The following is a 15,300-nucleotide window of genomic DNA, read 5'->3' on the forward strand; positions in this document are numbered from 1 at the left end:
GAGATGTTTTTGTTATTGCTGAGCAGGGCTTTCACAGAGCCAAGGTATTTGCTGCTTTTTGTACTGCCGTGCTGGTAAGGATATTGGGGCTGAATGAAAGATTGGGAAGAGACACAGCTGGGAGAGGTGTCCCCAAGTGACAAAGGGATATTTTTAACCAGACGGCATCATGCTCAGTATATAAGGAGGAGAAGAAGGAAGAAGGGAGGGGATGTTTAGGGTGATGATGTTTGTCTTCCCGGGTGACTACAGGTGATGAAGCCCTGCGCTCCTGCCGATGGCTGAACACCTTCCTACCGATGGGAAGCAGTGAATTAATTCATTTTTTTGCTTTGCTTGTATGCGTGGTTTTTGCTTTTCCTATTAAACTGTTTGTATCTCAACCCACGAGTTTTCTACGTTTTACCCTTCCAATTCTCTCACCAGTCCTGCTGGTGGGGGAACAGGGTGACTGTGTAGGCCTTGGCTGCTGGCTAGGGTTAAACCATGACACTTTCAGCTAGCATGTATATATATGGATTTGTTGAACAAGATGCTTGGGTGGTCAGATGCTTATCAAATAGGCAGATTTCTAGCAAAACTGCTGTCAGCTGGGACATAGGTATATATGTAGTATATGAACTCAAAGTTATATGCAGAAAGCTTTGTTGACACGTAACTAAAAAAAGTTGTTTACCAGAGAAAAGTTGTTTTAAACTTAAGTGAGTCATTGTTTCATGACCACCATTATAAGCTACCAGTTCCAGTATTGTATTTTAATATCTCACTGTATTATTTGAGGAGTACCAGAATCTGCCCTTTTTGTGTTTTCCAGTGACATCTAATAAAGGACACTTTGTTGGGCCCTTGAAATAGCACAGCAAGACAAAATACGCAGTATTATTTAAGTCAGGTTTTATAAGCACTGTGATTGAACTGCTGGAATAAAGTATAAACCTTCCCTTTCTTAAGGCTTTGGCCTGCATGCCTTTCATTTTGAAGTATAAAGCATATATGTGCTCTGCTGATAAAGGATTATAAGACCCTGTCAGAAGTTGCTGAGTTCCAGCCAGATTTTGGGCCTCAGGTTCTATGTTTGAAATACGGAGCTACAGCCGATTTGCAGCCAAGCTGCCAGAGTTTCAGGCTGTGAAGAGTTTCGGCACTTGAAACAACAGGTACACTCACCTCTGCTGAGCCTCAGGGGCACGGCTGCACCTCTTACGCCACAAATGAGACTGAGCAGCATTTAAAGCGGCTCCGTTTGCACTGTGGAGGTGCCACCAGCACCCCGCCAAGGACCCACACCGTGCGGCCGCCGCCTGGGCACCCGGCGGGGCGGGGCGGGGCAGGGCAGGGCAGGGCGCTCGCCCACAGCGCTGCGCTGAGGCGGCGGCTGCTGCGGCGGCGCGGCGGGCGGCGGACGGCGGGCTGGCTCCTCCTCCTCGGCGGGCGCAGCATGGCGGTCAAGGTGACTCTCCCGCTCCGCCGCTGGTGGCCGGAGGAGCCGGGCGGATCCCGCGCGGGGCCGGGGGCAGGCGGGCGGCGGGAGGAGGCGGCCGCTGCCGCCGCTACTGCGGGATTGCTGCGGGGGCCGGGGAACGGCGCCGCGGGGGCGGCGATGGCGGGGCGGCCCCAGAGGAGCGGCAGCGCAGCCCGCGCTGCCTCCGCCTGCCGAAGTGCCCCGAGGGGCGCGGGCCGGGGTCCCCGGGGCGGCGGTGGCGGTGGTGCTCGTTCTGTGGGGCCGGGGCGCCGCCCCGCTCGCAGGCAGCCCGGCGCTGGGAGCTGTCACCGGCGCGGAGCCCGGTGCCGTCCCGCGGCAGCGCGGGCATGGCTCAGCCTGGGCCTGTGGGTCTGACAGGGACCCCGGCTTGCCGCCCGCGGCCGGCGCGGCCGGTTTATCTGCGCTCTGACAGCGGCCCGGCTAAGCGAAGCATTTATTTGCTTGTGTTTACAGGTGCATTCAACCAAAAGAGCAGATCCTGCTGAACTACGAAATATTTTTTTGCAGGTAAAAAGATCTAATGTTGCTTGAGTGTCAGACTTCGGTGTTTTGCCATTTCAGCAGTTTGCCATGGCATCAAACTCATGTCGTGCTGGTGGAACACTTAGAAGTTCACTTTGCGGGCTTAGTGTGTTGACGGGCGTGTCAGGCATTGAGGAGAAAGTGCTGCTGGCACAAAGTGTGATACCATTTCCAAATTATAATGCTAAATAAATTCCTGAACTATTTTCTAATTTTCTACAAAGCAAATAATTATAAAGAAGTACTGTTGTTTTTTTTTAAATACCCCTTTGCAGAATCCAAAACAATTCCACTTCCATGACTGTATGCTTTGTCCTTGGGGTTTATATGTGTTCGTACAAATGGTTGGACCGCTGGCAATGTTTTTAGAACTTAAAATTGATTTCTCAAGATTTATATATTTTGTAATATTATCCCTTGCAGGGCCTTAGAATTAGCACATATAAATAATAGTATGAAAGTTTCTCCACTCTCTTAGTTTCAGTAAAGCATGATCAGAAAGGAAAATCCAGTCAATCCTAAAACTTTATTGAGAAGGTTTGAATCAGTCATATGGAATAATAAAAAGAACAAGAACTGTCTTTTAGGTTCATAATAGGACTACCAATATTTCAAAAGTACTAAAATATGTTTTTCCCCCTAATGTTAAGTGTTACACAGTATATTCATTAAGCTTTTCTCTATTTAAAAATGTAGGAGTATAAAATTAGAGCTAATACTGTAAATAATGAAGTCTGTTATTTAACTATTTATATATATCTTCTGGTTCTACTATACCATCTAGCAATTTCTATATATGATAAGTAGAGAGAGCTTTTTGCCTGAGAGAGGAGTTATAGCCCAGCCATAATTTTGGTGGCCTTTTCTTCTGCATACTGGATTACACTGTGACTTTGCTGGAGTGCAAACACTTAGAATACTGGCATCAAACTGTGGAAGCTCAACATTTAGTTTCTAGTAAAAGATACTCCAACACAGGCTCATTTTTGATTGACATGGCATTCAGCTTTTGTAGATAAAGATTACACTAGAGTATGTTAAAAAAACTAGCAACAAAAATATATATATTAATAGAGTATAAAAATGTGATTCTAGAACACCTTTTTCCAACTTTTCGCAAAATGCTTTTGCACATTTGAATGAAGAAAAGTGAAATGAGGTGTCAAAACATTATTCGGTTGTAAATGTGCAGTCTTTATGATTCTTGACATCCAGTCACTAGAAGTTCTTGCTTCTGGAAATAAGCAATTGAAGTTCTTGATAGTGGTCATACAGACGGCAACAGAGAGGAAGAACGTTGTACCACTGGCTGTTGAAATTTTCTTCCTGACAGTACATGTTTTATTGACCTAAAAAGCAGACAGTATGCTTAAAAAAATGACTTTTTGCTCTTCCCCATGTCTGTGTTTTCTTCAAAGAAACATGCAAATGAAGTTGTGGATTGTTTGATAGTCTGAGGAATGAAAAATATGAAGCAGTCCTCCCTATCTTTGAGTATCTGAGATATTGCAGTAAAAAAGAAGCTTAGAAAAAAGTTTGCATTTCTTCTGCATTGTTGAGTTTGAAATTGTGGGCTTCTTTGATGCTTAGAAATTGAACTTAGTTGCAGGCTTTAAAATAAAAGAGAATTCTTTTCAAGACAAAGTTGTGGAAGGTTGTGTTATGAAATATTGCAAGTGTTTAGGGGTCAGATACGTTGTGCTCCTTGCTGGAAGTGCTGGGCTCTTCTGTGAACTTCAGCTAAAGGTCGTGCATTCCTTCCTAAATTTGGCTTCCCTTGGAAATGGTTAGAAGGGAAGATGTGAGCTCTAGGCCTCGTCACCATCCACCTTAATCATAGAGAGTCTGCTTAAATTTCCTTCTGTTCATGCATGTCTTCTAGTGTGGTATGTGCCCTCTGCCGTGCAGTTTACCTTGTACCTTTCTCTTCAGAACTTCTGGAGTGTGCTATCTGCTTCTTCTACCTGTTTTAAGCGATTAAAAAGATAAAGGATGATTTGCATTTAAAAGATTTGTCATTTCTCTTAATCCTGCAACTGTGAAATGCAGGCATTGAAATTTCATGTCTGTGCACCATCAAATAAGTCACCTCTTAGGTGTTTGCTAGCCAAAGACTTCAGTAACAACCGTAAATGAAGAAATTTGCTAACAAATTATCACAGAAGGATGAAAGAGTTGGGTGAAAAAACAGTTGTCAGATTTCTTAGCGAACCTTCCTTATTTTTCTTAAACAAGTCAGCCTTTGTAAAATATTGTTGAATTATTCCCTGCCTGTTGAATTCAAGTGTAACCTGTTCAAGCAACGTAGGGAAGGAAACAAAAAAAAAATTTCCAAAACATTGTTTCTGAAAGTGTGGTGCTACATAACACCAACTTGTAAACTAGAGTAGGGGGTTTGTATGTTTGTCTTATGTGAGGATGTTTTAAAAGCACTTCATCAAGTGCTTACCTGAGGCAATCTATAAATGTATACTAAGAAGTTTGTGTTACAAACTAGCAGAATTCAAGACTGAGAAGAACAAAGATTTAATTGATATGTTATGTGTTATACTCAAATTAAGCTATAATTTAAAATTGCCTTTTTTGGGCTAAAAGATTCTTGATGTAAGTTATATGGTGCAAACATAGGACTGATGTATTTCCATGCTTAGCCACTTTGTCAGGCCTTAATTTATTGACTTTCTGCCAAACTCTTCCAAAATGCCATGACCTTCTCATATGGAGTTCAATGTATCTGACAGTTAATTATTTTTGTCTCAATATTTTTTAACAAAACTTCCCCCAAACAGTTTTTATCGTGGAAAGTATTATTATAAATTATTATTAATGATAAACTCAGAGAAATTGGTGTCTGGAGAAAAAAAGACTGTGTTTAGATTGTGACTGTCTTTGATACGCACTCTACTGTCAGCTGACTTCAGTGATTCTTGAAGATATGCTCCATACTCTGCATGTCTGATGGGCCTTCAAACATAACGTTTTCTTTGGATTTCATGTCTTGCAGCAGAATTGTGCTTCATAAGGTGTTTTTCAGTCACTTGTGTGGATGGCTGAGAAGAGAACCTTTCAGAGTTGATTCAAGGAAGCCACAGTTTCCTTGTGCTGTCATATTGGCAGCAGTGCTCAATTAGGGGATTCCTGTCCACTGCTTTGTGTTCCTGTTTTAGTGGAAATACTCTATTTTAATTCTCCTTAGATTCAGTAACGTGGTTTACAGTGCTGTCTTGCAAACAGCTATCATCACAGCTGTAGGGTGGAAGAGTAAAAGGTGATGAGGTGATGTGAGAGGCTGATATTGTGGAAGAGATACACGAGATGCTTAAGCAATCACTGACTTTGTGTGTGAATTTTTCCTTAAAAACATTACTTTCAGGATAAAAATGAATCTGAACATTTATTTCTCACAAAAAGAGAAAATGAATAATTTATGTTTTCCAAAATATAGTAAATATCAGGAGCAATTATTCAGAAGATATCTGCTACTAGAAATTATGTACTGTGTTTTCAGTGTAGCTGCAAATGGAATGCTGTACCATGGTTGTAATTTTTGTAAGTTTTCACAATTACTTGACAGTTTCTGAAATATGTTTTTTTTTAATTAGAAGATACTGGTTCACAAATAATAAGCATCTAAATGGATTAATTTTTGTTTGTGTGGCTTTGGTTTTTTATTTTTACTCTAGTATGCAAGTGTTGAGAAGGATGGGGAGCATTACATGACCCCCTCGGATTTTGTGCAGAAATACCTAGGACTTCATACAGATCCACATCACAATCCCAAAACAGTGCAGCTGTTGGCTGGAGTGGCAGATCAAACTAAGGATGGGTGAGAATTTTGCTTTCCATTTGAAACTTGCATTTTTAAATGTTGAATACATGAGTTTGATAACTTCATCTTCTAAAATATATTATTGATTTTATTACACTTTATACTTATTTAAATGAGAAGATTTTTTTCACAAGTACAATAGACTATAAATTTGTGAAAACTGAGAAAAAAATTACAGTGTTTAACATGGATTTTTTAAAGCTGAGATTTATTTTGAGGATATTTTGTTAAATTCTACAAAAGCTGAGGAAGTTGAACAGCAGGTAAGGTAAATACAGTACAGTTGCCTTAGAAGAGTTCTTTTCTATATGTCCACATCCATCATCAGGTACTATGTAGAGTCTTCAGTACCTGTAATTAAAAACAAAAATAGGGAAGAGCTTTCTTATTTCTGTAGTGTGCAATTCAAATCCAACCACTGCAGTAGTTTTAAAAGGCTGACTATTAGAAAAGAGACACTAGTGACTTGATGAAGGAAGAAGTTGTTTGCCTAATGAAGATCAGGTCACACCACATGAAGTTTTTCCAACTCTGCTTATAGATGCTCCTGCTTGCTTTTAGGCAGTTCCCTGAAACCACTGTACAAAATGCCTGCTCTGCTGAGGTAGTGCCCTCTAACTCATTTGTCTTCCAAGGAGCCTTTTCTTTTGCTGTGTATATTCTGGTTTTGGCCTTGGACTGTAGTAGGAGGCCCAGACATTGTTAACATAAAATGAGAAGGTTAAGATGGATCAGAGAAGAGGTCAGGAATGCAGAAGTGAATGGTTATTTTGTTGAGAAGAAAATGCCATTAAAATAGTAGACAATGCATTTGTAAATATGTCAATATAACTTATTTTTAATTGAAATCTCCTTCACTTCCTGGGTTACTTAAATTTTGTTTTCATGCATTCTGCTATAGAACATTTCATTAGTTTGCTTAGTATCCTGAGCAGCTTGCACAGTATCTGTGCAATGGAAATGAAATTGTATGTGCTGAATACTTCTTACCCTAAATGACAAAAATAGGATTTCCGGTTTGATGTAATGCTCTATGATTTTTCTTTTCATAGGGCTGCAGCACTTTGATAATGTATTTGATTATACATATATTAGATAAATGTTAGTAACCTGTCTCTGTTTCCAATACATGGCTTCAGTTTGTTGCTTTATTATGGATTGAGAAGGTAATTTTGTATGTATCTGTTCAAAATAGTTTAATTGATAAAGTAAACCAACATGCTTAGCATATTGTTTCTCTGAAAGGTGTTGGTTATCTTTTGTGGTGTGCAGTTCTTCAGAAAATGTCTTTTAGGGCCTTTCTTACAGTAGGTAATCAGTTTGTTTTAGTGCTAGAACAGAACTTTTAGATATTGCTTTTTGTTACTTTCCCTGTAAATAAGATTTTTTTTGGTTGTTTTTGTTTATTGCTTTAAAAAAAAATTTGGGTAGTATTTGAAGTGAGATAATCAAGTATGGGTAAGTGCTTTGCCACCTTCTTCATGGGAAGAGTGGGATTTTTACTTTGCACTGCTATATAGTTCAAAGTGTAAAATGTTTATCTGTTTGAATACTTGTTTGAAACTTTTTTCCTAAAGGTTTTAATCTATATTCAATCTATATTTCATGTGAAGAATTTGTTAGAGCCCCATTATCAACATCAGGTTTTTTTTACATTCTTTCATTTGTAATGAGCTATAATAGATCGAAATCCAGACTCTAGTGGCATTAATAGCTATTGTAGTCTTAAACTGAATTCTGGGATGCATTGCATCTTTCTGAGGACTGACTTTATGAAGTCCAACAGCATAGCTGTAGTCCTGTTCTGTATATATATTTTTACATTAAATGACAGCCCAATGTCATGCAGCAAGTCATTGAGAGGCTTTGGGTTCTGTTACAAAATTTCATTCCTATATCTGCTATCATGTTCTCTTAGCCTTGCTTGCCCTTGAAATAAATACTCAAGAGTGTTGATGGTGGTTGCTTCCATTGTTAATATTTTTTTATTTCTTTTAGGTTTAAGTTTGGCACTTTACAGAAACAACACATTTTGGAACTGGCTCTCTGTAGGCATGCGTATAAAAAAAAGTTGTTTTACTTTTTTTCTCATGGTAACTTGATCCTTACTTAACTGTTCCAGAGCACAATTGCTTTCTCCTAATACTGCTGTACAAGACTGGTTTGCTTTAGTGGAGCTCATTAAGGTAGTTCTTAAAACAGCTGACTGTTCATTTCCAAAATGTTTATTCCTCATTGTTACAAATGCATGTTCTTCGAAATTTATGAGACATCCTCTAAATTAGAATTTGCTTTAAACTTGCCTGTTATCTATTTAGCACAATAGGATTTCACTGATGCTGAAAGCACTCCTGTTATCTCCAGACTGCAGGCACTGGTTTTAGGATAGGATAAATACCCTCTCTGAAGAATATACTTACACATATATATGTGTGCTAAAACCAGCTAAAATATTTTGATCTCTCTTCAGACCTACAGAATTTGACAGTAGTAATTCACAATTCTTCATTTTAACTGCTTGTTTCTGGATACTGTTTTTATCAGTATATCATTCTTAAATCTGGAAATGTGTTCGTAAATGAAGTCCCCAAGATAATGTTGATATTTCACCTAATGAAGAGTCACAACAGAGCTATACATAATGTCTGAAAAGTTGTGTTGTATGGGGAAAAATTAGGAAAGACTTGTAGAAAAAAGGAAAGAGAAGAATTGCAAACACAAGGGTTATTACTTTGTGTGCTTTTGAAGGGTAGAACTACAGAAGAACTCAGAGGAAAAGATTTTTTTTTTAAATGTTACAGATAAAACGAAAGGTGAGTGATTTGATATTGTTATGGACTCTGTAATGCAGTGGGTTCACTGGATGATGCTTGAGTAGTGACTGGGTGGGCAGCTTCATCATGCTGTTCAATGCAGCTCCTGTTATTCTGCCCTGGTGGCTGATGGAGGATCACAGAGGCTGTCCCTGCTCCGAGGCATTGCAGGTTGAGTGTGTGCAATGGAAATTGAAGGTTCTGTCTCCTCTGGCTGTAGGCACTGATATAGTGAGACTGCTAAAGATGTCTTCTTTCAGGTTCAGGCTTCTCTGAGTGCATTCTACAGAGATCAGCACTTGGTTTTTTTCAGTTATAAAGCTTCCTGGTTAAGAGTTAATTTGTGTGTCAACTTTATGCATGTATCTGAGATATATTTTGAAATGATAGTATTTACAATTATTTTAAAGGAACATTTGTTTCTTTGACACTAACCCTTTATTTATCAAGATCATCCTTTGGATGAAATTGACTTTGCATGTGAAGAGCCATTCTCATATCTCTGATTTTTCTGGCTAAAATGTGGTAAATATGATCATTTTGTATTCTTCCTGTCTTTGGTGTACTGTGCATATATACAAGAGTGTTGACATATTTAGCCTTTTTAGAGTATCTCAATTCTGCTTCATGTGTACTTAGAGAAAGACTAGATATAGTAATGAATAGTGTGAATATTGTGATTTTTCTTCTCTTTTTTTTTCCTGTGGGGAGCAGACTTTGTACTTGTCTCTTTAGCAGTAAGCAGTAGTGTTTGAAGTAATCACTATGAGCTAATGATCTCATATGATGAGTACTAAGTTGAGATCAATTATATACATTTTCTAGGAAAATTTCTAGGAAGCAGTGATATTCTCAGCTTTAACAGCATTTACTGATATATAGGAAATTTTTTGTTAAATATAAAAGATGTAATTGAAATTCTTACTTCCATTGATTATTTCATGCTAAAATATATATCCTGTCATTTATCCCATATTTTCTTGTGCCAGCATTATCCTTTATCTGTGCTTAGCTTCATGTTTATTTTTCTGCAGCAGTTCATACATGCAGCATTAGGATGCCTTCTGAAGGGTTTTTTGTTGCGTTAGTCAGAATAAGCAGAGTTCCTCTAGAAAAGTTACTTATCTAATAAGATATCTGTGCATACATTGGAGTCTGAGTTTGTCTGTGGTGACCACAAGGACCTGGATTTTTGTGTGCAGCCTGGGTTGTGCACAGTGACTGTCTTGCACACACAGCTCAGAATCCTGTGAGCTGCTGTGACACTCAGATCCTTCCCTGCCTTGTGCTGTCTGTCCTTGAGCCCAGATGTTTTATGTTTGGCCCTGAATTCATGACTTGTGGTTCATGTTATTTTTGGAGTGTATTTTTTTTCCATATGCATAGTAAAGTGTAATTTTTTCTGAACCTGTTTGTTTTTATGAATGTTATGTTTTGTTTTAAGAAAATGAATGTTTTATAGTGTATTCCTGTACTTGCATTACAGTATCTTTTCTCAGTGGAAATACATATGTAGCATTAGAATGACAGACCTGTAAATTTCATGTTGTTAGGATTTTTGTGGTGTTTTTATGTCTTAATTTTCAGGCACTGGTTACATTTATAATTCAAAAGTAATAACTTGTAGGTGTTCCAGGAGAATTCACTGGCTTCATAGAGGAAGTTGCATAATGTTAACTGCTTAAATATAACATACTTTTCAGTCTCTAGAGTGTTAATTATCTTTCTTTAATTTATTTAAATTTTTATTTGGATTACACTGTTTTCTAGAGTATCAAATGTAAATTATCATTGGTATTATGAACAATTAAAAAATTGTTATAACTTTTCTGTTTTCCTTTCTAGGTTAATTTCCTTCCAAGAATTTTTGGCATTTGAATCTGTTTTGTGTACTCCAGATGCAATATTCATTGTTGCTTTTCAGTTATTTGACAGGAATGGCAATGGAGAAGTAACATTTGGTAAGAATACCTAAAGAAAAACAGTTTTAAGAATCTGATTATAATAGTGTCTATCATAATAGCGGTTCATGAGCACAGGTGCATAGAAATGCATTTTGTGCAGTACTCTACTGTTTTTCTAAGATTCTGCATGAGTAGAACTTTTTTTTCCTCTCTCAGTTCTAGCCTAAGAAGTACACAGAGACAAAATATGTTTTTCTCTGTCTTCTTGAATCAAGATTTTTCATTTTCCTGAAGTAGTAAATAAATACAGTGATGTTCAGTGTCGTCCTAAGTAAAATTCTGTGTCCTGGACTTCAAACTACTTCAGCCATGAGGGAGTTTTAAGATATGTTCTGGATCTTCACATGTTTCTGAATAATTGTCATTTCATACAGTAAGAGCTCAATATAGAAATTTAGGAGGTCAATTATTTGATTTCCTGTTCCTTTTCTTGAGGAGCAAATCTTACTTTAATGTTATGAGTGTAACTTACAACTTGATTATATGTTTGCAAAATTAGGAAGAAAATTTGGCCTTTGGTTTTGTTACCTAATCACATAAGTTAGTAATTAGACCAAAGTCTTGAAGCTGACTATACTGCTTTGTGATACTGCTAAATAGCTGTTATTAACATTGCAGTTTAAGGAGGACTAGGCTTTATTTTTAAAACTTCGTGTTTATGAAAATTAGATAAATCAATGGTAAGAATTTTAATAAAATGGAATGAGAATTAAATGTTATTTCTATCTAAAAAAATAAAGCACTCAATAAAGAAAATGCAAACTATGTTTGGATTTGTAACCACTTGCTGTTTGTACTATTTCATTATTATGAAAATTGATGTACCTTGTTGGGAAAAAAAAGCAAAGGTCTTTTTATGGAAACAAATTGTTTGACTTATGGTGCCTGTTAAATTACATCATTAGTTGAAGAGTCAGATACTAAGCAGTTCGGATACACATCATCTTGAAAAAAAAATGTTTTAGAATTTAAATAAAGGTGAAGTCTGTAAATGCAGTCATTAGGAATTGGACAAACTACTACAATCAGTGTGACCATGTTAACGATGGTTTATTTAATAATCTTACAAAATGGGGGTTTGAACATGGTAGCTCTCATGAGAACACTTGAAATATCTGATTCTGTAATTGAGCATAAGCTATTTCAGATGGTATACAAATTTCTCAGTTAAACTGAGAATTGATATTTTTATATAATTAAAGTCTGAAAGAAAACACAAACGAGAAATTGTAAAACAGAAGAAACCACCAATTTACTTTATCTTCCTTTCTGATTTTTTTGTAAGGCTGATAAATCTTGAAAGGAAAATTCTTGAGGGAATTTTAAATTTACTGTTGGTTTCTTGGATGTTTTTTACAAGATTAATTATACTGCAATTATTACTATATTTAACATTATGTTGGTAAGATGACATATGGTAAGGTGACATATTTTTTGTGCTGCAGTTCCCACATTTACTGCTGCTTTTTTGTCTTTCTTTGTTTGCTTGTAACATGGTCTACTTACTTCTACTTCATACATGTATCATACATATTAATACAGCTGTGAAAAATGTGAATGATGATCTGTGACATCTTCAGACTATGGTAACACTGCAGTCCATTTCCAAGTCAGTCTTATGGCAGTTTTATAGATGAGACCTGCACCCTTTCATTTTCATACCACCTAAACATAAAGGCACAGAGTTTAGGTCATGTAAAAACAGAACACTACAGAAACATAAATTTTAAAGTTGAAGTTTTAAATCATTGGAAATATACTGAAATGGAGTAGGTTCAGCCAGTAATTGGTGTGAGACTCACTCTCAGACAAGTCAAGTCGTTTATAGACTGTGTAAGGTACCCAGTCTGCAGGTAAAATGAGTTAGTTATGACAGCAAACACAAGTCAAGACTTTCTAGCTCAGATGAAATACTCTGTGGATGTGATTGCATTGATGCCAAAGCTGTCTCAAACCAATAAGTCTTGCCAGAAGCAGCATGGATTTGCTGAGGTTTTTCTGCATTGTGCATCCAAAGCAAGGGACAGAATCAACTTGGCTCGGTCTAGTTACTAGAACGAGCATTGGCCTTGTGTGAGATAACATGTTCTCAAAAAATACTCTCATCTACTCAAATTTTCAGTGATCTGGGAGAAGTTAAGTGTGCTTGTTGAATTTTAGAGCTGTCTCTGTTTTCGGAAGCAAACTGCTCTAGTTGGGTTTGCTTCTGTGTAGGATTTCTTTACTGACATGATTTTGAACCATTCTCAAGCACTTCAGCATTTTACAGTCCTCTTGAGCCTCAGTCTGCTCCTTGTCTCTTAAAATACTTAGCTTCCAGCTCTCCAGTGATTAAAGTATTAATTGTGTCACGGAAGAGCTGTCTTAGAAGAAGACTTTAGAAGCTATTTTGTAGAAATACTTTTATGCTGAGTTAATCAATGTCTTTGTCTGCCATGTCATGTGTTGAAACAGGAAGCCTTCTATCACTTTAATGTCATCTACTGTTTTCTTACTGCTTTGGAACACTTTTCCAGGAGCTTTGGACATCCAGAAATCCTATATGAATGGTTGCCATAAATGTGTAGTTGGTATTGTGCAACATTTGTTAGCTAGGTCCAGTGCAAGGACATGAAACTGGACCTGTTTACCCGAGCAAACTGCACAGCATGCTCAGTATTTTCTACATGTTTCAGCTGCACTGGACTTGCTGTCAGCTTGGTGAATAAAAAGCAGTAAAATGACTGTTTTAGTAACCCATTGATACAAGTGACAGTGTAGTTTAAACAAGTTTTTAATCGTGGAGAAATAGAGAAAAAGCATGTATTTCTAACCAAGTGCTCCTACATCTTCATGAATGCTTCCTAGGTGAATATTTTATGCGAAATGTGTTGCTGCTGAGCCCTTACAATACTGCATTATCCATAAAATAATTAAATGCTAACAGCTAAAGCTGATGAAGACAAGTGATTTTTTTCAGGTTGCTGTCTGCAGTCATAGAAGACTGACAAGCGCTTTGCTCCTTTGATTATGGCATGTATTGACTGTGCTACTTAACATGAGTGAAATATTCAAAAACACTCCATAAAATTAATACTACTGTACTAAGGAATATTATTTTTTTTGTATTCTGTTCGGGTCTTCTGACCTGAATTCAGTTTAAAGCAAACCTGAATATTAAATCTGCTCAACCTATTTGTTTTTTTTCTGGTGTTGAAGCAGATAATCTTTACTGTGTTTAAAAGGTGAAGTCTGTGATTATCTGCTAAAATTCTCTGAAAAATAGGTTGTCTAACTGAAAGTAAAAGGATTCTTTGTAGTTTATCTCTCTGGCACACCATACAGTGATCTGGACTGCATCACTTTTAATTGGAATATACAAGTTCAAGGCATTTTCCAGCTGTTCTTCCTTGTAGAGTCACCACAAAGAAAGCCATTCTCTGATAAACTGGAGAGTTTTGGAGATGCTTTTTCAGTTAAATACACATGCTGGTATGGATAGAAGGATAGAGCTAAAATGTGTTTGTGAGTCTTATGTATTCAGAATGATTTTGGAGGTAATTGGAAAATATTTATGGAACTGTATTTAAGCCTTTTAAAAACATCCTGCACTCAAAATCTAATTACAAATATTTTGCCAAGTATAACAGCATCTTCTCCAAAGGCATTGGGGGAGGAAGGCAACCAGATGCCTCGTAATGCAACTATGTGAAAATAGTGCAATATTGGTGAACTGAAATAATAACCAGCATTTAATAGTTTCAGAATTTGAGTATACAGGGATACTGAAGTTTTTCCCAGTCTGTTACTTAGACAAGTTTTAATCTGAGAAAGTTCAGGTTTCCCTTAATCAGGACATAGAGTTTGAGAACACTGGAAGAAGATGAGCAAGAGAAAGGAGTTGAATACCTGTTCATGCTTTGCATTATTTCTATGGGTATTATTTCTCAGGGACCAGGGATCACTTCTAGTACTCCTTCATTTCTAAAAGGGCAGCTGGGGTGAAAATGATAGTATTTGTATTTAAATTTAAAAGTTCTGCTTTCAAAAGTTCAAAACTTCAAGTTCTGCTGGCAACCATAAAGACTGTAAATATATTTTAAAATAAACAGAAAAATACTCATGATCACATGACTACAGACATGAGGATATGATGGAAAAATCCATGTTTTCATCAAGTGCTATAAACCAGAGCTGCTGTTTCTTTTTGGCCTCCTGTTCTACTAATTAGTAAGTTGCCTGTTAAGTTGTCTCTAACTAACTACTAGTTCTACTAGTTTTCAAAGTATCTTTTGCTTAATACATGCAGATAATGTTGGAAACATCACTGTTAGGACTTTGTTTTTCCTTTTGTTTCGTGTTGTATGATTTTTTTTCAGGCTTAAACTACAGTTTTGAATGCTTGTGAGCAATGCAGAATGGGAACCCCTCTTACTGCTACTACTACTAATTTTTTTTTCAAAACCATGGTTAACAAGAGGGAACAGAAAAGGAGAACTTCATTTTAAGATCATATGTATTGACAGCTTTTTATTATGGCTGTCATTCATCTTTCAATGGAATCAGTAATCCTTTTAAAATAAGAGTAGAAATAAAATGTAACTATTTCTAGTTAAGCTTTCTCACATTAATTATTGTATTACATTTGGATTACTTTAATAAGCTGCTCCTGCATCAGGTGCTACAAAAATGTCTTTCTGCCCTGAACTG

At 37.1% G+C, this 15,300-nt stretch overlaps 1 protein-coding gene across 1 annotated transcript in view; it reads left to right on the plus strand.

The window, feature by feature from the left end:
- Positions 1 to 1,412: 1,412 nt before the first annotated feature.
- SLC25A12 (solute carrier family 25 member 12) overlaps positions 1,413 to 15,300 on the plus strand; it is a 45,133-nt gene continuing 31,245 nt past the window's right edge. Inside the window, exons 1-4 of the mRNA XM_058027668.1 lie at positions 1,413 to 1,450; positions 1,937 to 1,990; positions 5,689 to 5,831; positions 10,493 to 10,608. Of these exons, the coding sequence (XP_057883651.1) occupies positions 1,439 to 1,450; positions 1,937 to 1,990; positions 5,689 to 5,831; positions 10,493 to 10,608 (325 nt within the window). The 5' untranslated portion in view covers positions 1,413 to 1,438. The remainder of the gene's footprint in view (positions 1,451 to 1,936; positions 1,991 to 5,688; positions 5,832 to 10,492; positions 10,609 to 15,300) is intronic.

The sequence above is a fragment of the Melospiza georgiana genome, chromosome 7, assembly GCF_028018845.1.
Source record: "Melospiza georgiana isolate bMelGeo1 chromosome 7, bMelGeo1.pri, whole genome shotgun sequence".
NCBI classification, from domain to species: Eukaryota; Metazoa; Chordata; class Aves; order Passeriformes; family Passerellidae; genus Melospiza; species Melospiza georgiana.